The 22,821-nt window shown below is 33.8% G+C and overlaps 1 protein-coding gene across 8 annotated transcripts in view; it reads left to right on the top strand.

The window, feature by feature from the left end:
• Positions 1-22,821, top strand: part of LOC136026848 (rap1 GTPase-activating protein 1-like) — a 235,706-nt gene that overhangs the window by 197,655 nt on the left and 15,230 nt on the right. For 7 of the 8 annotated variants that reach the window (XM_065703561.1, XM_065703560.1, XM_065703563.1 and 4 more), the window contains 3 exons: positions 1,572-1,681; positions 9,236-9,372; positions 13,982-14,151. In XM_065703561.1, the coding sequence (XP_065559633.1) occupies positions 1,572-1,681; positions 9,236-9,372; positions 13,982-14,151 (417 nt within the window). The remainder of the gene's footprint in view (positions 1-1,571; positions 1,682-9,235; positions 9,373-13,981; positions 14,152-22,821) is intronic. The other variant, XM_065703562.1, reaches the window with a different exon arrangement.

Raw genomic sequence — 22,821 nt, 5'->3', positions numbered from 1 at the left:
TGACAAGAAACTCGAAAAGCTTTCTAACCTCCTGGTGATTTCATCTTGCGTATCGTGCAATTCTTTCGCTTTCTCATACATTGTAATAAGTAGGTATGGAAGAAAAATTTAATATATATGTATATATATATAAATATATATATACATATATGTATATATATATATATATATATATATATATATATATATATATATATATATATATATATATATATATATATATATATGACACAAAAAAAAAGAAAAAAAGAGAGACAGAAGGAGAAAAGGAAGACTGTTTTTCTAAATTAGTGATTAATATAGACCAGCACTTGAATGAGGCCTTAACCCTACTCATCCATACAATCACATAGGTCAAACAGCATAGCCAGACACAATCAACCATAAAGAATAATCCATGGACAGGCAGTCATGTCGTCAATAAGTATAAGTCGTCATTTACCAAACAATAGAAAAAACAATAAAGACAAATAATTCAGAGGCAACAACCCAACACAAGGGCTCATCAGGAGAATACACTGGCCATTATGGGGTTTCGCCACTTTAAATTCTCTACCCAGCCAAGTGTTGTGGCTACCACAGAATATCGATGGCATCCCCGTGTCAGGTATCACCCCCAAAATACATGCCTATGAAAGAAAAAAAAACAGCAAATGTAAAACAACCAAGTAACACCAAAACAAGCTTATCCTGTTAATATATCCCTCTTTTTAGCAACAATAGGTAAACTAAATATAATAAACTTTACCAAATCACAAATATTAACACATTACAAAAAACCTGAATGAACTAAACAATTATAGAAATCATCTTATAAATGTGGCTAATTTTAAAAAAAATCCGCTCAATTAGAAACACAATTCAAAATAAATGGCGCTGCAACAACATTTCTCGAACCTCCGAAATTAGTTGAAAATTTCTTTAAGTATTTCTAGATAATTCTTTTGATATTTATTTAAAAGTTCGTTATAATGAAAACTAAATTTTTTAAATTGCCAAGTTAATTTATTTGCAGAAAAACCTCTTGATATCAATTTTTGGCTTCATCGCCAGGCATGTGGGCACTAAGGCCACTTTCACGTTTAATAAATACTACTCTCACGGTGGCCGCTTTAACTCCTTCTGTACCCACATAGTCATTATGTGCAGTTTATGTTTCAGTTTATGCTTAGGTAGCCGTTTAAATAGTCGGAGAGGGGCTTCGCTGTCAGGCTGTCATGTGGGCGCAAAGACTATTTGGCACAAAAGCAACTGTCGTGATCATGAAGACTTGAACAGAGACTTATTTAACTGTCCAGTAACCGCAAAACCCATGTGTTCATGTTATATCTCAGATCGTATTTTGAATAGTTAGAGAGGTTTCGTTGCCAGGTATATGGGCACAGAGGTCATTTTTACGTTTTAAGGATACGACTCTTATGAACTCATCAATTATCGCAGAATCCTTGCGTCCAGTCCATTTAATATTATATAATATCTTATATGTATATACATAATAATGTCTAAGATATTATCTTATTCAATTGCATTTATAGTAAATTTATTAACTATAATTTATGTTATTTCTTTAGGACCTGAGTAGAAATTCCCTTCCAAGAGATCAAAAAGTCCAATGTAACAGCTCTGAAAGTCTTAAAGAAAACGTTCTTCGAATGAAAGAGAGCAAAGACCAACTTTCTTGGTAAGTGATAGTCTGTCGAGCATGTCGGTAATGTCGGAGTTTCTAAAATTTAATCAGTAAAATTAAAATCAGTGTAAAACTTTAGTAAAACTAAGTACAGCCTACAACCTACCCTAAAAAAAGTGTCCTTTTCTCCCATTTCGTGCAGAAAAAGAGAAATTATGAGCCGAGCAGGGCTAAAGTGATATCGATCAAAAGTCCTGAAATAGTTAATTTTTTTTAGAACTATTAAAAAGTTTATATGAATATCCACCCGGTTGCAGACGCCTGGCTGCTAAGATGTTGATTTATTTATTTTTTTTTGCAATGCCCTTTTTGTTTTGTTTTTTCTATCATATCACACGCTTATCTACGGAAAGGTAGAAAAAAGAGCAGGGTATTTACCTGGAGTTATCGTTTTCTAGAAAACTCTCTCCTAAGAATATAAACATCACTTCCTGAAAAATGATTTCGGTATTTCAGGCCCCTTCTTAAAAATATTAATGGGACCATTTCTTTCAGGGACAATATTCATTTTCTAAGTAATAGTTTTGCAAAAGCTAAACTTTAACATTGATACCCGACTAAAACTGTTTTACTGTTTTAAAAAGTAGAGTTGAGAGAAAGAGTCAAACTTTAGCGTAAGGAGCGGGGTGTTGAGGAGGGAACAGCCCCTTTCATATACGGAGTAATTTCTGTTCGTTTTAAGTTTTAATGTCGCTCTTTAGTTTCAGTAAAAAAAACAGTTTTATTTTTATTTAATTAGAGTAAAGACAGATAGTGTATGTGAGAGGTAAAGCTTGCTTTATTCGTTCAGAGTTGTCTAAAAAGGGATCGCATAATTCTTCAGCAAGGATTGATACCAATGTTGACGGTCTTAAGATTCCTATCTATCCAAGAAAGCCAATTATTTAAAATTCCAACAAGAAATGAAAGCTTTAAAGTAATTCCTTTCCTTGAGTAGCTTCCAAAGGCACTTAAGTCATTGAAAAGGAAAAGAGTTAAATGAACCAAAAAAGGTTTTTTTCTTGTCCCATATTTTACGCAAACGTGTCTTTCATAAGAACATCGTTCCAGCTTTTAGAAAGACATGTAGCTTTCCATTTCCTTAGAGCTCAAACATTAACTGATTTCTAAGAAATGGGAAACTGATTGGGGATTTTTGATATAAGCTTTCCTCACGTGGCGGAAATAAAATGTCTTTTGCCGAGGGATTGCGGAGCAACAGTTTTTCCCTTTCTTAATTGTTAAAAGGGACTATGAAATTGCGATAGTCTTGTTTTTATTTTCGTGTTATATCTATAATCTGCTACGTGAAGCTGTATGCGCTGCTTGTGCAGCACCAGAGTACTCTCTAGGGACATTAATTCACTAGAATATAGACGGAGGGGCAAGTTTTTTTAATGTTTTTTAATGATGATACAAAAAATATGTATTTTCGTAATCTACGAGGTGGGGGGTGTGTAATTTAGTTGTTTTTTCAATTTTGTTAATGAAAACACCAAAGAAAAGGTACTTTTCAAAATATAGAGGGGATGACAAAACAATCCAGGAAGAAAGTCATTCCCTCCCCCCAATTCCCAATCCCCAGTTGATTGCTATTCCCAATTAGTGCTCTTAATACTATAAAATATCATATTACCTAGGCTTTTTCTTAGAAAAGGGTTAAAACGTGCCAAAATTGAAAATGATGGTTACGATGATTGGGATTTTGGCATGATAAGGTCATCAATGCTTACCGTGCCTTTATTAAAAAAAAAAAGTTTCTGCGATATTTATTTCGTAATGGCAAAAGAAAAACCCGGGCAAAAGTTCAGCATTTTGTAAAAGCTCCTAGCAATGAAATAGCTGTAAATAGCAGCATCAGCTTTTATAAGGACGTTAGCCAGGAGCCTGATACTGCATCAGCCTCTGTTAAAAAACAAAGGTTCGGCGTTACGTTTTTAATAATGACAGAAGACAAGACGGAAGAAAAGTCAAAAGTCCAATAACAAAAATGGTAATTTTAGAAAGGTACTAATTCTAATTTAAGGTCATTTAAAATGTTTAAGTGGTTGACTGATGAAAATGAAGCACTGATAAATGTGATTTGGAAACTGGTTAAAGTGAGAATCGCAACAGCTAAAGAAAATGGCAGGGAACAAACGATAGCGAGAATCACATTGAAATGTATCGAAATTTTGAACAGTGATCTCTGGTTGATATAACAAATTTTGATATAATGACCTCTGCAAAGGGCTGCTTGACCCTTTCGGGGTGCCTATAAGACTGGGGACCTTGCAGTCAACTCTATTCCAACTTGAGGAGTAGCGCCACTGAAGGAAATTATAACCTAGTAAACGATACAGCATTCGCACGGGATTCTGATTCTTATATAGTTCTTTTGGGCTTGGTCTGTTTTGACAGGCGTTTTCGGGCTCAAAATCTCCCCGTAGGCATGTAATATTTGTAGGCATGAATATATAATGAGTCGGAGGTAGTATACTTGGGACTGTCCGTGCAGGATATCGACTCGTTGATAGAAGAGCGTCGCCAAGTGCTGAGAACCATGCTGTGACCAAGATGGGCCCAGGATTGCACAAAGCCTCCATTTATGCTGGAGGTCGAGGGACGTCTTGCTGTCCGGTTCTAAGTCGGCACAAGTGCTTCAGTGTAGACTTGAGAAGATATTATGATCCCCGTCCTGCACTGGTATCTGGGATCATTGCTTTTCTTGAGGCCAAAATAATTTCAATGATTCAAAGAACATGAAAATTGGAACTTGGAATGTTACAACGTTAAAAAATGACTATCGTATTGACATTTTGAGTGACGAAGTCAGATTATTCGAACTTGACTTATTAGGAGTTTCAGAAACTAATATCCCAGGGGTAGGAAGCATGAAATTAGGTGATATAGAATTTGTTTACCAAGGCAGGAACGATGGGGTACATAGACAGGGAGTAGGGTTCATGATGAATAAGTAGGCTGCTAATCTTGTTCAGGCTGTAAAAATACAATGTTTTTACTTGGAGATTTTAACGCTCGGGTGGGTAGAAATAGGTACAAGTGATATTCTAGCCTAGGTAAATTTGGCATAGGAAAAGAAAATACTAATGGCTACAAACTTTTGCAATTTTGTAGAAATAACACTTTAGTTATAACCAATACGATGTTTGGTCATAAAATGGCCAATAAGTTGACATGGTATTCACGTGATGGTAAGACAGCAAACCCTATTGATTATGTTATAGTAAAACGTAGACTGGCAGGATCAATATAAGATACTAGAGAATATAGGAGTGCTGTTGTTGATGTTAGAAGTAAAGGTTACCATCTAGTAGTGTCTAGGGTTAATTTAAAGCTGAAATTTCGGGAGAATAACCATCTCCCGGGAAGTTATGATGTTGGAGTGAAACTTTCCAGGAACTGTTGAATACTAAACTTAAGTGTTTAATTGAAAATGTGGAAGGTGCTTGGAATGATTTAAAAAGAACAATATCTGAAGTTGCTGATGGTGTCTTAGGAAAGAAAGTTAAGACTTCAGCTAGGAATATTGGTGAAAAACCTTTATGTTTAACTGAGAGAAGAAGGTGTTGGTACAAGAACTATCTACATCACATGATAAATCATGTGAAAACAAAAGAAATGTAAAGAAAATGGAGAAATCATTAAAATACGAAGTGAGGAGGTGTGAAGTGGGGGCCATGGACGAAATTGCCAAGAATCCGAATGATGCAGCTAGACGGCATAATAGTAAAATATTGTACTGGCATGTTAATAAATTAAGACAGAGTAGTCAATCTGGACTTTTCCCAGTTAAAGATAGGAATGAGGCCACAATTAGTGATAAAGAAAGAGTTAAAGAGAGATGGGCGGAACATTTTGAGAATGTGCTAAGCTGAGATACAGTTGCAGGCAAAGATATAGAGGAAAATAAAAAGGTTTGTGATGCCTCGAATTTAAAGGAAGACTTGTTTTGTGAGGAAGAATTAGGGACAGTAGTAAAAGGATTAAAAAAATAATAAGGCTCAGCCTGCTGATAGTGTGGTAAATGAGTTTCTTAAATATAGTGGCTCTGAGGTTAGAAATAAGTTACTGAAGATTATGAATGTGATTGCTGAAAAGAGGAAGTATCTAAATATTTGAGGAAAACCTTAATTAAACCACTGTATAAGAAAGGTGATAATAGTGAGTGGCGAGGCATTAGTTTGGTCTCTGTAGGTAGCAAATTACTTAGTAGTATGATGCTTTTTAGACTGAGACATGCTGTAGACAAAGTTTTAAGGGAATAACAGTGTGGTTTTAGAAAAAGGTAGAGGATGTGTCGACCAAATTTTCACTCTTACGTTAATAATTGAGAAGTGCCTGAGTTGCCAAACACCTTTGTTCCACAGTTTTATAGTTTATGAGTAAGAGTTCGAATCTGTTGATAGAAGAGCTTCAGCATAGGTCTTATCCTTGTATATTATACCAGAAAAATACATTAAAGTGATTAGTGTTATGTACGAGAATAACACTGCTGCAGCTAAGGTAGGAAATGATGTTCGCAGGTAGTTTTGAATTAAATCAGGATTTAAACAGGGACTTTGAATTTTGATGGACTTTGTTTTAAGGAGCACAGGAAAGGCAATGGGAAGCCATGGAATCAAATGGAGAGGAAAACTCTTCTGGACTTAGATTATGCTGATGATTCGAGCATCATAGAAGAAAGTGTGAACAAAATGTATTAACTTCTAGAGGTTTTGCGAGTTCAGGATGCTAGAATAGATTCGAAAATTAATGTTAAGAAGACTCATTCACTAAGGCTAGGAATAAGAGAAGATTGGGTAATGTTGGGTAACGTAAAGACGTTATGTAACGAAAAGATCGATCAGGTGGGCAGCTTCACTTACCTTGGTAGTAGTATTAGTAAAGACGGTGGGAGTAGTGAAGATATTAAAAGTAGAATAGCCAAGGCTCAGGGTAATTTTTCGCAGTTAAAACAAAATTTGGAAGACTAGGAAGATAATTCTGCAAACTAAGGTTAGAATATTGGAAGGTACAATGACGACAGTGGTCAGATATGGCTCTGAAGCATAGACGCTCCGAAAAGCGGATGAACATTCACTAGATGTTTTCCAGAGAAATTTCACATGGGTTGTTCTGGGTACCCGGTTAAATGACCGTATTTTAAACAGCAGGCTGTACGAAAAATGGGGTCCAATCCCGCTTTCTTGGGCTATAATGAAGGAAAGGTTGAGATGGCTAGGGCACGTTCTGCGAATGAAGGATGACAGATTGTCCAAAAAGTTTGGTTCAGTCCCGCTTTCTATGGCTATAATGAAAGAAAGGTCTAGTGTGGGAGGATGTCATAAAGAAAGATTTAAAAAATTAGAAATTTCTAGGAGGATGTAAAGAGGGAGGCTTTGAATAGATTGGGATAGAGAAGGAGCGTGCGTAGATGTGTTGGCCTCTGGTGGCTTGGTGCTGCGGCGAGTTGTTAGTAGTAGTAGCATTAGTTTTAGAAGTATATGTATAACTTGAGAATTGAATAAAATAGGAAAAAACGAATTGCACTAATCGATCAATGGTACTGAAGTCAAGCACATTGGCTAAACAATCTCAATATCATACATTATATATGTTTATATATATATATATATATATATATATATATATATATATATATATATATATATATATATATATATATATATATATATATATATATATATATATATATATATATATATATATATATAAAATATATATATATATATATATATATATATATATATATATATATATATATACTATTACTACTACTACTACTACTAACAACTAACCGCAGCAACAAGCCGCCTGAAGCCAACACAGCTACGCACGCTCCTTCTCATTCCAATTAATTCAGAGCTTCCCTCTTTACACCCTCCCAAGAAGTTCCCATTTTCTTAAAGTCTTTCTTTATGACATCCTCCCGTTTCAGACGAGGGTGACCTGCTTTCCGTTTAGCCCTAAACGGCTGGCCGAAAAGGATAATCTTTAGCAATTTGTCATCCTTCATCCGCTGAACGTGCCCTAACCATCTCAACCTTTATTTCATTACTGCCCTAGAAGGCGGGGTTGAACCGCACTTTTCGTGCAGCCTACTGTTTGAAATGCGATCAGTCAGCCGGGTACCTAAAACAATCCGTAGGCAATTTCTCTGGAAAACTTTTATTAATCTTAATCCACTTTTTGGAACGCCCATACTTCAGAGCCATATTTGACCACTATCATCACTGTACCTTCCAATATATATATATATATATATATATATATATATATATATATATATATATATATATATATATATATATATACTTTGGAATTTGGTCCAGCATTAATATTTTGACTATGTCAACTTATATAATAAACTATTTAACATGTGACATGAAACTGTCCAATGGTAGCCAAATCATCTTTTCACGTTGAAATAGTAAAATCGTAGGACTGCAGCAAAACGGCATGTCAAATACTTAGTTAGGTAACTTGGACCTTGATGTGACGAAACAAGAAATCTAGTGAATCAGCCGTTGTACTCAGGGCTATTTTGACAAAATTGTTACATAAAGATAGTCACAAGTTTCAACAACTTAGTAATTAGAAATACTATGTGCTGTGTGGTTTTGTCCCTTTTTTCATTGCTAAAAGGGATTATAGTACTTATTGTCGTGGGCGGAGACTCACCAGACGGGGTCGGGCCTCAGACCATAAGGGACCATTACTTCAACACTTCCCCCCTCCCCCCGCCTCTTTGAAAAAAGCCTAACCAAACTTTTGGGACTATCGAACCAGTTTGTCTTTTTTTTTCTTAGCTTAGTTGTTTTTCTATAACATGCTAGAATGAAGCTGTTATGTTATAAGTTGTGCGTTTGTTGTTTAGCATAAAGATACGTACTGTTATAACAGCACATAACCTTCTCAGTGCTTTCAGCTGAATTTAATCTATCAGTAGGGTTAGGATACAACACAGTAGGTTCGCTGTGATATTTCAAAATATGTTATGTTACAATTTTTGACAAACTGATATTCTTAACCTACATTGTCAAACTCAGTGCGCACTATTGATTCGTTCCATCTGTTTTCTATATCTTGTTTGGTTTTCAGTATGGATAGGATTTTCCACTTTTCCAAATAAAATATATATTCGAAGGCCATAAGTCAGAGATGCTGACTGTATCGAGGGAAGCAATTGAAGGGAAATAGCATGAGGCTAAAGCTGCAAGGGTCACAAGGCTTTGGCTTGATGTATGCAAAGTCGAAGGCCCGATTCTTTTACCTTAGTGAGTGAAGTGAGTAGAGCGAGGTAATGAAGACCTTTACCCTTGAGGGCTGAAGGCTTGATCCAATTATTGATGGGGTAGAAGGATCAGGTGGGCGAAGGGAGGTGAAAAAAGGATCGTTTTATTACAGCAGAAGAGCCAAGGGTTAATCGTGTCATGCAAAATTTTCTAAACTGGTCCAATTTATTTAGCTTATTTAATTTTGTTAAAATTATCACATATTAAAATATATTTAGACATAATTAAATTTAATTTTATTAATTTAAATTTTAAAAAACTTTAATTTTAGGACGAAGACTTCAGATTCAGACTCAATATCAGAGACAAGCTTTGACGTCGACATTGCACTTGGAAGAGGGAATCCTAATTTCCAACTTGGAACAACTAGTAATTGCTTTTCCCTGATGAATAATAATGAAGATAGTGGTTAGTACCCTAGGATAGATAATTTTCATTGACAAACGACAATGGCCCTCTAAAAGCCAATATTATCTATTTTCTAGAATTACAGTTTCAGAATAGCATGCAAGGTAGGGAATAAAAGAGGATTTCTCCTCCCCACAAGACTTGTCCAAAGGATTGCAATTTTTCTTCTTTTTTTTTAAGATATTACATTCTAGAAATGATTTTTTTTGGCCAACCATCTAAGGCTTAGCACAAAGCAGTTCGGCTGCGATTGGGGTGGGAGGATGTCATAAGGAAAGATTTAAAGGAAATGGGAACTTCCTGGGAGGGTGTAAAAGGGAGGCTTTGATTATACTTGGATGGAGGAGGAGCGTGCGTAGCTGTGTAGGCCCCTGGCGGCTTCGTGCTGCGGTGAGTTTTTAGTAGTAGTAGTATATCCGAATAATTTTTTCAGTTTGAATATCTTAGTTTTAATGGATGCAAAGCACACGATTTTAAATATTACAACAAAATTTAATTCTTAATAAAGTGAGACAACCACAATTTAAGATTTAGAATGTGAATAATCCAGCCGTTTTAGCAACAGAAAAACAGGCAACTTAAAAGGATATGTTCCAAATCATTATTCAGTTAAATACTGTAACTTTTGCATTAGTTGTAAATTTACAAAAATGTTTAGAATTTAGTAGTTTAGTTAGGATGGTGGAATAAAACCCAGTGGATATCCAGTCGTGACTAAGGAAAACCTGCTTGGTAAACAAAATTTATTTGCATGAGAATCTAGTGGCCGTCTCAATTTTGGGGCTGCCAATCATTCTTGAAGGCAAAATGTTTGACAGGAGGGATATAAGCCGCTCTATCTGCATTTGACCTATCAATATCAAGGTTACAATAACCCTAGGCTTTAAGTCTAAGTTGAATTTTCGAATTGTAGATGACTTTCGCATAGTAATCACAAGATTTCTCATTTATCTTGATGATTCCAAATCGATAAAATCAAAATTATGGATTAAGTAATATTATTCCATCATAAGATGTTTCGCAGCAGAAACTTTAATGGGGTGCTGACAACCCTCTCATCAGAGTATAAGGGGCAAATTGAAAGTTCAAAGTGGGAACCGCTATAAATCCTCAGATCATCACTCTCATCAGAGTATAAGGGGCAAATTGAAAGTTCAAAGTGGGAACCGCTATAAATCCTTCTACACTTTGGCTCTCTATGACAAAAACGCCGATTTTTCGGTTTACAGAACTTGTAAGTTACAGAACTCCAAAAATAGTGAAAAGAAGCCCAAGTTATATCGGATTTGGTTTATATACTTGTGGCAAATGTCGACCATATCGATTATTCACATTCAAAACTAATCTTGACCGAAATAACGGTTTTGCTGTCTGTAATTTCCCATTCCTGTTTTTCTATGACATTTTTCAGGAAAATGTAATGTCACAATACACTTTAACTCGTCATAAAAGACCCGAAAGTCACTACAATCACTTAGATTAATATGTTTTTAAAATCAATCAGACTTTCAAAGGCTCTCCAGAAATAGATAGTTACATAATTGACTAATATGAAAATACGTTGGCTAATAAAAAAAAATGAACCATTGGAGTCAAACAAACTTATTTACATAGAATTATCAAATGGTAATTTCTCTTTTTTTTCTGTTGTAACTCAAACTTTTCTCAAACTTTAGTTAGAAAGTAAGAATGATTCATTAACTGATTTTATATCTGTTTTTCGCATTCGAGGAGGCCAATGTATTGTATTTGATAGGGGAATGATCAGCCTTTTGATTGATCAGTCAATTTTATAACAGTTTTTCTGCTATTGTTGTACCATTCAAAGAAAACTAAATACTGTTCAACTTAGTGGGATTTCTTTTTGACATATTTGTAATTATAACAGTCAACGTCGTTTTCTTAGTCTAACATGCAGTGTTATGTTTTCATTCATGATATTCAATTGTTTTAAGGAACAGAAAATATTTTGTCTGTACAAAACTTTCTATTTAAAGTTTCTATTGCGTTTTCAGTAAAGCTTGAATGACAGCCATTTAAGGGGATTCAAGGACAAGAATACCACGCTTATATTTTCTTCTTTTTTTTAGTTTGGCGTCACTGTAATTTATCTTTTTTTTAGGGTTTGTTTCCCTCGTTTTCTCAGTTATTTATTTATTATCAGTTATCTTTATATTTATTATTTAAGTTAAGATTTATGTGACCCAAATGTATTTTTTATTTACCAAACCGCATACAGTGAAAAAGGGTTTTTGTTATTAATAGTTGTATACTGTAAAATTTTATTCTAGCGATTTTGCGCTGATGGTTGAAAAAAAATCGAATTTCAAAAAAAAACAAAAAAAAACAATTAGGTAATACAGAACTTTTAATTAAACTATCTATTGAGTTTTCTGTAAAGGTTAAATGACAGCCTTTTGGGTAGCTTGAACACGACACTTATATTGGTATTCTTGTTCCTTTTAGGTTTGATGCCATTATTCACTGTAATTTCTGATTATTTTAGGGTTCATTTTTTCCATTCTTGGTAGTTTTTACCCGTTTGAAATTTATCATTCTATATTTAATCTTTTTGAGTTATAAATGGGCGTTTTTCATTTTTTTGGAAAGTTATGTTAAAATCTTGCTATTTAAAGGGGATATTCATTATTTCTTTTAGAACATTTTTAAATGTGTACAAGGGAACGCTAAAATGAGTTTGTCACCTCTGTTGATTTTACTTCAGTTAATCTCTTAGGGTTACTTCCTGACTCGTATTGTATTTCAAACCTCAAAGGACCCTTTGTTTCACCCAATTCATTTTCTTCCTATTATTTTTGCCAAGTAGCTTTGGGAAATTGAGGTAGAATCTTGTTTGGAAACCTAGCATGAAATTTAAATATTCTTCCTAAGTATTAAATATGAGAAAGTTTTATAGCTATTTTGAAACATCAGATATTTCATCAGAAAAACCATAGATAACTTCGAAGACCACACTGCCTTTCCATGACGAAATAGGAATGAAGCCTTTTAATCGACAGTGAACAGATATAAATTTTTTAACTGGATATTTCGATCACATATACAGTGTTCATAATCAGAAACTGATGATCCAGTTAAAAAATTTATATCTGTTCACTATTGATTAAAAGGTTTCATCCCTGTCATCCCTATTTTGAACTGTTATACTTTCGTCGTAGAAAAACTATTTAATTTGTTTAACAATATGTAAATCCTACAAAGAATGATTGCATACCCCAACGAAAGACTGGGTAAAACTAACAATTTATTGACGGTTATGTACCAGTATTAAAATTTGTTAAAGGTGTAGTACATCCAACTGAAAGACCATCATGAACGAAGAAAAATTAAATTATTGCCTGGAATTCAAAAGTCTCGGAGGTCATTAATTTTATTTTAACATTTAGTTTTCTACGGCAGAAATAACTATTGATTTTCTGATTTAACGAAAAGTGGATGAATTGACAAGAATTTACTGGGCGACGCAAAACGTAGCCACTAATTTCTTAGCAAAGTTCAAGGACGCATCCAGCAACGCGAGAATTTTTTCAAGAAGGACTTATTTACTTTCTGAAATGAAACGTCTTTGCGCGGCTATGTTCAGAGGTGCCATTTGGGGGGGGTCAGGGGTGGGCAAATGCCCACCACAGATTTTCCAGGGGGGCCCAAGCTTCTACCACAAAGGGCCCTTTGTCGGCCATAATAATCCATTATGTCCAACATAATCCATTCTGTCCAATTGATTTGAAATTACTGCACGCCTATTAACCAAAGAGCATAATTACTTGACGACCCTTGGGGTAATTATGCTATTTGCTATTAATCATTGTAAACTTTGAAAGTAGGTTAGAAACATAATAAAATTCTTGAGTTCTGTCAAATGCCCATTTCCTAGATGATTACGCGACACGAAGTGATTCGGGGGGGGGGGCAAGATGGAGTTCATGCCCACCCCAAGATTTGGTCCAAATGGCTCCTCTGGCTATGTTACCCCGACAATTTTTGCTGACATGAGTTGTTCTTAACGGTAGTATTATGCTAGGTCTTGTCAGAAGACTATCAAATTATTCTATTGGAAGCAATTAAAATCAAACTTAATTCACCAAATTAAATTGTTTTGATCATAATTCTTTTCAAGAAAAACCAGAGTTCCCCGTGTAAATTTGTATAACACTACTCTGTATGTCTCTCTCTCTCTCCCTCTCTTCATCCCCCCCCCCCTATATGTCTTTTGATTTATGTCTTCGTTCTATTCCTGTCCCTCTCCCCCTTCTGTCTCTCTTTCTCTATCCGCTTTCTCACTTCTCATTCTCTTGCACCTTCAAATTGAAAAAAGTATCTTGTCATGTAATACCTATATAAATAGATTCTCTTTAGTTAAGCCCCAGGTGCTTGAAGTGAGATTAACTCTCTCGGAAATTCATCCTTTCTAAAATAAGTAAAATAAAATAACATTATTTCACAAATAACAATAATACTAAGCAAAGAACAGAAAAGGGGGTCTTGCTTTGAGTAGCTTATCGAGAAAGCAAACTATCTTCTGTTTGTTCAAAAAAACCACCAATTTGAGTGCCGGGTATTCTACTTTTGCCTTTTTTTTACTTTTAAGGTAATGAATCACTGCCATTTCATGACCCTTCTCTAGTTATGTCAGAATCCTGCAAGATGTGCAATGATGTAACACTAAAGTATGAAGAGGTAACAAAAGAACAGATGACACTGCTGCGAGAAATTCAAAAATTGAAGTGTGACAAATTGGAACTTCTACGTCAAAACGTCGTAAGTACTCAGAATTTCCTTTTTATTTTTCCTCTTTTTCCTCTAAGAAATAACTTTTTTTTCCTTTCCCTCCTTTTTTGGAACTTTTACAAGCTAGATCTTCTACGTCAAAACGTCTTAATAATAATAATAATTATAACAATAATAATATTTATTACCCACAAACATACAAAAGTATAAACAGTGGAGTACAGAGAAAGAATTAATAAACAAAGTAAAAACAAAAGTACACGTAACTCAACAATGACAAGCACAACAAAGCTAATATAACAAAGAAAAGCAGTATAATAAAATACACTAAAAGATGAGTAGAACAGACGAAGTAAAGCTGGATCGATAACTAGAAATATTTACAAACACAGCATAGATCGTCGCTCATGTTTCGCATTCATCAAGTTTATCATTTATTATTAACCTACAAAGATAACCCTATGGAGAAAAGAAAAAGCAAACGAAATTAACAAAACGACCAAAAAACTAAACACTTATCCTACACAATACATAAATAACAAGAGAAAATATAACTAAACTAGAAAGATAACTTATAAGAAGAAGAAGATTATGGCACCATCGCCCAATGCAGGGAATTATCCTTGCAGAGAGATCGGACATAGCGAGAAAGCTGATTTTGGATGGCCAAGTATGGATCAGCTCAGAATTATTTTACTTAGTCTTCTTTTTGTTGAAATATCTTTTTGTCCCCTCCTTTTTTGGAGCTTTGACAAGCTTGAGCTTTTACGTCAAAACATCGTAAGTGCTTAGAATCTCCTTTTCTTTTTTGATTCTTGTTTTTTAGAACATTCTTCTGTTTTTTTCTGTCTCTTCTTCTATTGCAGCCTCTATAAATAAAAGCTTCTATGTCAAAATGTCGTAAGTGCTCAGAATTTCCTTTTGTTTTTCCTATTTTTTTTCCTAAGAAATAACTTTTTTTTTCTTTTCCCTCCTTTTTTGGAGATTTTAGCAGCTAAAGCTTCTACGTCAAAACCTTTTAAGTCCTTACAATCTTCTTTTCCTCTGTTGCTTTTTATTTCTTAGAGTATTCTTCTGCTTTTCCGTCTCTTATTTTATTGGCGCCTCTACAAATTCAATCTTCCACTTTGAAGCGTTGCATGTACCTAGAATCTTCTGCTTTTCTTCATTCCCTTCTCTTTCTCAAAATATTTTTTTCTTTTTTCTCCTCTCTTTTCTTGCTCAGAATTTTCACAATCGAACACCAAGGTGTTTGTTTTCTATTTATTGATCTTGGATCAATGCGCCTTTAGATGTGGAGGAATGAATTGTTTGTCTTAGATTATTATCAAACACTTCGTGGTAACGAACTGTGAGTAAGGAGCGACGCGGCTTATTAGTAACAGGAACTCTAAAAAACGGGATTTTGACACCAATATATATATATATATATATATATATATATATATATATATATATATATATATATATATATATATATATATATATATATATATATATATATATATATATATATATATGAACTATGTGATATATGAACTATGAACTATGAGCCTGAGAACAATTACCTGATTTGAGAAAAAAGGGGAAAACACCCCCCAAAAGTCAGAGAATCTTAATGAAAATCACACCGTCAGATTCAACGTATCAGGAAATCATAGTATAGAGGTTTCAAGCTCCTATCTGAAAAAATGGGGGATTTTGTATTTTTTGTCAGAAGAAAGATTACGGATGCGTGTTTGTTTGTTTTTTCCCCATTGGCCATCGTATCGACCAAGTGGTCCTAGAATATCGTTAGACGGCTCATTCGAAAGAAAATTATAAGTTTTAGTGCCTTTTTAAGTGACTATAAAGATTGGAGGGTAACTAGGCCCCCTCCCCCGCCACCACTTTCCCAAAATTTTCCGATCAAGATTTTCTGATGGGAGTTTTTCCACGGAGAATTTCCTATGGGGAGGGAAGTTTCTAGGGGATGATCTTGCCTGAGGAAACTATACACTGGGGAAATTTGTAAGAATTCCTATATAAAATTCTTTTTATATTTTTTGCTTTCTCTTTTGGGTCTCAATTTTGCGCGTGGAGTTATTAAGGGTATTTCTTCTGGGCTGATTTTCACCGGGATTGAATTGCCTAAAGGATATTTATGTAGGGAATGGTTTTTCTGCGTGGAGATGGGTCAAGATTTCCAGACATTATTTAAAAAAAGGATCAGAAATTAATTAAAAAACAAGTTTTTTTCAACTGAAAGTAAGGAGCAAAATTAAAACTTAGAACGAACAGGAATTATTACGTATATGAAGGGGGTTGCCTCCTCAACGCCTCGTTCTTTACGCTAAAGTTTGAATTTTTTTCCAATTCTTTAAGAACGACTCCTGAGACACAAGGGTCGTTTAATTAGAACAATAGGAAGCTTTTTAAAAAGTACCAAGAACTTTAGCGTAAAGAGTGAGGTGTTCGGGAGGAGGCAACCCCTTTCATATACCTAATAATTTCGTTTTCAGTTTTAATGTTGCTCCTTACTTTCAGTTGAAAAACTTTCTTTTATTTAATGTTCTCATGACATGACTTTTATTTTAGTGATAAGAGGTAAATAATTTTTTTAACAAACATAATATTAACCCAAAATGTTTTTACTATCGCCTCTGAAAGTTTAAGCTTTTCTGTGAAGGTTTTCCGTCTTTTGCTTCCAATATTAATGTTTTAATCCCAGTTTATATTATTTTACCACATTTGCTCTTTTATTTTTGCTGGTCTTTATCTTCGACAGTTGTTTTTCTTTTTTTATCTTTGACTGGTTGAGGCTCACATATGTATATATTTTTTGTTTTTTTTTTTATCTATTTTAATTGACTAACCTTAGCTTGTTTGACCTTTAATTGTTTGGTTTTTACAAATGGATCTAACCTTGTTTGAATGACCTTCTCGCATTTTTTTTTCTCTTTTTGACAAGAATTGCAAGTTCAGTTGATTTTGCTTGTGAATCAAAACATTTTTGGTGTTCAGCGTGGTATCCTTAATACTTGCTAATGGCGATGCCCTCAAGATCACACCAGAGACATGGTATCGTCCAAGATATCTTCTGTTTAATAATATATATATGTTAGATTGGTGTGGTCTGCAGTAATGAGATCTTAACTGACCCATGGGGGGAGAATATTTCCAATCATCAGTTCAAACCCTCAACATTTCTTTGAGGGATTAATTTTTTCCCTTATAAAATACTCCTTTTTCTCTAAGAACAATACTGGCCTATATTACTACTATTAGTGTTGATATCAGCAACAACTCCTTGCAGGACCAAATTTCTGGTCAGCAAAGTCACGAACGCTCCTTCATCACCTTTATTCCATTCAAAACTTCACTCTTTAATCCCTCCTATGAAGTTCTAGTTCCGTTTAAATCCTTTCCAATGACTTATTTCCATTCATTTTGGGGACAAATTGATTTTCGTTTGGCTCTAGACGGATGGCCAAAAAGTGCAATTTTTGGCAATGCATCATCCTTCCCTAAAACATTCCCTCGCTATAGAAAGTCAAGCCAACCCTTGTTTTATAATTCTGAATTTCATTCTTGTATTTAGGTCCTTTCACTTAGAGATGAATTCCGCCAGGTCTTTTGATCAGTCTGTTATGTGTAATGCCTTTGTTTTAAAATACCATCTGTTAATTAACAACGTTTTGTATTTAGTCTGTTTAGTGGATAGTTCAATGCTTTATATTCATTATTTATGTTTAAAAGTTCTTCAATCATTAATTGAGATAAGATTCTTTCAGAGTTCATCTCAGGTTTTCAAGATTTATTATAGAGAAGAAGGGATTTATTTTTTACTGGCAAAGGAAAATATAAGAAGATATTTCTTATTGAATCCCAGATGTTTTATTTTTAGGAAAATGTGACATTTGGGAAAAACCTTTTTTTTCAAATCTTCAGCCCGCGGAGGTTTTTGGCAGTTTATTCCTGCATATTGGGTCATGCACGTATGCAAGAATTTTATTTCTGCTGGGGGTCTATATTAAAAGTCTAATTCTGTTTATTATTTGAATAAGGATTCCACATGAAATTTGACAAAAATTAGGATTCTGGGAGGCGTGGCCCGAGTCCCCCCTCTACTGCTTACGTCTATACATTGGACAGCTTAATGTAATAACGCCGGGTTCCAATGGCATCTTAATAGAATAATTTTAGTTCAGTTGCATTTGTGCACATCCGAGTTTTATTTCGTTTTGCAATATAAAAAATTTTGCCCAAATTTGCCAAATTTTGCCAATAAATATAACAAATTTGTGAAGTTTGCATTCGTATAGACTGGGTTGTTGTGACTACTTTCGCTTATGGTTGAAACCATATTTGTCGCCATAAAAAACTATCATAAGATTGGAACTCGTTATTCTAGATTGGGATATTTCTGCTAAAATTAGCTATTAAATTGTAGTTATTAATACCTTAGAAATGTTTTGGTTAAAACACTATTTTACTTTTAAAATTAGTACCTGCTGGATATTTTGAATCAAACAAGTATCTCAGATTGGCTACATTTGGCGAGCATAATTTTGACTTGGAAACACTGGTTAGAGATATACTAGTATATTAATAGAAAATTCACTCAAAATTTGACGCTAAACACAGTAAAGGAAAATGAGAATTAATACACTGATGTAACTCACAAAATAATTAATTATGCAAAGCAAAAATTTTACATTGAGTGTGATTTTTTTTTTCAAAACAATACTTTATCCAACTTGACTCATGTTTTTTATTAGACAATAACAATATTTATCAATTTCTTATTGTTGAATTATTTAATATTTCTCTTTTGTTTCATATACTTGACGATTGTTACAGTTAAGGCCAATTCAAAACAAGATTTTATTATCACCGAGATTCAGCTGTGCGATAATTTTAGGCAATTTAATTATTAGACTTAAATTAACGCTATCTAATTCTTGGTATTTGTAAATTTTCATTGTGAGTTGTTTATTCCGCTATTTTTGCTGATTCTCACCAGTACAAATAAAATGTGACTGATATTTGAAAGTCTTCTGCCCAAAACAGCTTTTTTACTCACAACATTTTTGCCGCTGAAATATTTGTAAAGTCGATACCCAAGTTATAATTTTGCCAGCGGAGAAAAACTACCTTTCGTGTTTTTGTTGATGCACGTATCAATTTTAGGCACTTTTATAAAAGGCTAAAAAGACAATAACTGGATTGTTGCTTTCACTAAAAAATTGCTTTGGATTCGATGGATTTCTTGGACAAACTACTTAATATAATTACTGGGAAAATATTGATTCAACAAATATGATTGATGAGATCAACTTTTTTGAGGCTCTTTAGGTCTTTTGTTGTATTGGTTCTCTTTCCATCTCTTGACTTTTTTCAGTTTGACTTCCATTAGGTTTATTTCTCTTTTACAACCATGCATTGTGAAAATATTATTTACCATTTGAAATAACATTTAGCAAACTAAATTAACAAAGAATTAAGCGACAAAATATATTTGCACTGACATTTGATATAATATATAATAAACTAGTACGATATTGAATTAATCGAACAATGAAAAAGACGAGAAAAAATAGATGGACGAGAAATGAAATAAAAAGTATGGAAAAATGATATGACAAAATATGGAAATGATATGGAAGAGAAAAAAGGAATAGAAATGGATGGGAAAAAAGAGAAAAAACTGCATATTCGTACCACCAACCAAGCAGCAAATTCATTTTTGTAAGAATGGTCCATTCAAAATTTTTGCCCTTAAATTACGTAAGACTAGCTGATTTAACTACTACTACTGGTGGGCTGTTCCAGTGTTCACTACCCTATAAGCAAATGAATTTTTTTTCCAGCTTTCTTGTTTGTTTTTTTTCCGGTTTTTTTTTAGATTTTTCGGTTTTGATGAAAAACTGTTTCCCTACTTTAGCAATTGAGATAAACAAGGAATTGAACAAGGGCTTGACCTTACTCATCTATCCCATCACCTAAGACAAAACAGTATAACCCAACAATCAGTCAGAGAGAAATATCCCAATTCATGCAAAGTTATCATTGCATAGTACATATGTCGTGTGACATTTAATATAGCCAAATATTTATTAAAATTATACCATAAGTCTAAATTATACATGCAACATAAGTCTAAATCAGGATATCATAAAAAACAATATACCATAGGTGATTTTCATAAGTGATGTTTTAGAGGTTTAAATTTACCTATAAGACGGTCGGTTAAATTGGATCATCATCAGTGTATTATTAAAAGTTAATTTGATCAACTACCCTATAAGTTCATAAATGTAGGCCCATTTCCCTTTCTGTTCTCTTTCTTTCTTTCTTTTTTTGTTAAGTTTTCCATTTTTGATTTTCTTCTGTTAAATCATATGATGATGTGTCGATGTCGTAAGATATAAATGACATATCACAAAGACTTGTACAGGTTAGATATTACTCTAAGTCATAGTAACAAATAATATAATAATCGTCATCAAAGTCGTCGTTATAATCGTAATTATAAATTAGGTAATAAAAATGAAAGACAAAAAAAGAGTAAAACTGAAGATGAGCTTGGAACTGGAGGTGGAAAATAAGCTTGAAGGTGGTACCTGGCAACAGTGGCACTACATACCCGTTTTGATGATAAATATTCGTAGAGATTTACTCTAAATATTTGTAGAGAGAGTTTGTAGAGAGTCGACAGAAGTAAATGTTAGTTAAAGGCTATTACAAGAATAGTGTTTTTGCTGAACTTGTTTCAGTTTTTCTGCTAATCTAGATCTCTTTTGTTTGACTTCGAAATATTCGAAGTTCGAATTTCACTAGCGATGCTAGTGCTACAGTGAGAAGAACAGTAGATTGGTGTTTGGTGATATAGGACCAGGGGATCACAGCTGCTGCAGGGTCGAAGCAGAAACAACTAGGATCCAAATGTGTCGCAGACTAGGCTAGATGGCGGATCTTTTTTTTTCATTTCAATTCCTACTCGCAAAGTGTTATTACTGACGGTCTTTTGAATTTTAGGTTTTTAATTGGCAAGCGAGAATGGGCGGTTGATTGGATGGTGATTTAATTTACAACAAAGTCCCAAATGAAATTTTGATTTATAATGATTCAAGGTCGCTAGTAGTAGTGCCTTAATTTATTATAAATTAGAGTAAAAAAATAAACAGTTGCACAGTAAGAGCTAGGCTGCAAGGTAATAAAATTAATGGATTCATTAAAAATTACACATGTGTCATAATTAATAGGTGACAAAATCAATTGATTAAAAGTTAATCAGCTGTGCAGCTAAAACTGAGAGAAAAAGAATGACAAATAACAATAATAAAAACAAAACAAAAAACGGCAATAGATAGAAATCGAAGATTAAGAATTATGAGGAAAACCCCGTTCGAAATTAAGTGCAAACAACGAAAGACATACAAAACATGCAAAATTATGTCCTAGAACAAAATAAAAAAGAAATTTCTTTTTTCGGGTGTTATTTATTTTAATTTATGGAACAACGAGCAAAATTAAATTGATCAGTTCCTTAAGTCACTTAAGATTCTGCGTAATCTGACTAAATAGTTTTTTTTTAATAACTTGATAGTTGAATCGAAAATATAAGCAATATTTGAAAAAACATTGATAAACAAAAAAAATTTTGTGATAGCAATATAATAAAAAATATTAAAGCAATATAGCACATTGTTTTATTTAATGTTTTAAATGAAAAAACAAGTTTTTTTTAAACTTAAAGTAAGGAGTGACATTAAACTTAAAACGAACCAAAATTAATCCTTGTATGAAAGGGGCTCCCACCTCCTCAACGCCCCGCTCTTTACGCTAAAGTTTCTATTGTTTTAAAAAGTAGAGTTATGACAAAGAATAGAACCTTGTATTTCAGCAGTCGCTATGACAGAATTACATATATGAGGGGTGTTTCTCTCTCCTCGGCACCTCGCTCTTCACACTAAAGTTTTTGGCACTATGAAAAGTCACTTATTGTTCTAATTAAACGACCTTTGTGTTTTAGGAGGCGTTTTTAAAGAATTTGGCCAAATTTTAATTTCAGCGTAAAGAGCGAGGTATTGAGGAGGGGGCGATATCCCTTATATACGTAAGAATTTCTATTCGTTTTAAGTTTTAATATCGCGCCTTACTTTTAGTTGAAAAAACTTTTTTTTATTTAATTTCTGATCGTTTTTTTAAATAACGCCAGGATATATGGCTCTACCTCCACGGAAAAATACCTCTCCCCACGGAAATATATTCTGGACAATTCAATCCTGTTCAAAATTTACCCTGGACCCTTAATGGGTCCACGCATAAAATTGAATCGGTAAAGAGAAAGCAAGACATATAATGAAATTTTGAACAGGAATTATGGAAAACTACCCGAGTATAAAATTTCCCCTTAAAACTTAACCCCCTGGGAACTTCCATCTCCATTGAAAATTTTCCTCGTGCAAAATCCCCCCAGCAGAAAATTCGTCCTCCCCTCCCCACCCAAAAAATGTAGGCTATACATACTTCCCAATAACAATACTATGCGTGAACAATAGGCAAATTTTATAGCTTAAAAACCTTTCTCTAGGGGCTGTGGGGGATCATGTTATCTCCAAAGGCATAGTTATTGCGCCTTTCAACTATTCTGAACAAAATAGCTATCTCAAAATTTTGATTGGAGGATTTTGGCAAAAATGTGTCGTCGAAGGG

The sequence above is a fragment of the Artemia franciscana genome, chromosome 5 (genome assembly GCF_032884065.1).
Source record: "Artemia franciscana chromosome 5, ASM3288406v1, whole genome shotgun sequence".
NCBI lineage: Eukaryota > Metazoa > Arthropoda > Branchiopoda > Anostraca > Artemiidae > Artemia > Artemia franciscana.
This window is presented reverse-complemented; position numbering and strand designations above follow the sequence as displayed.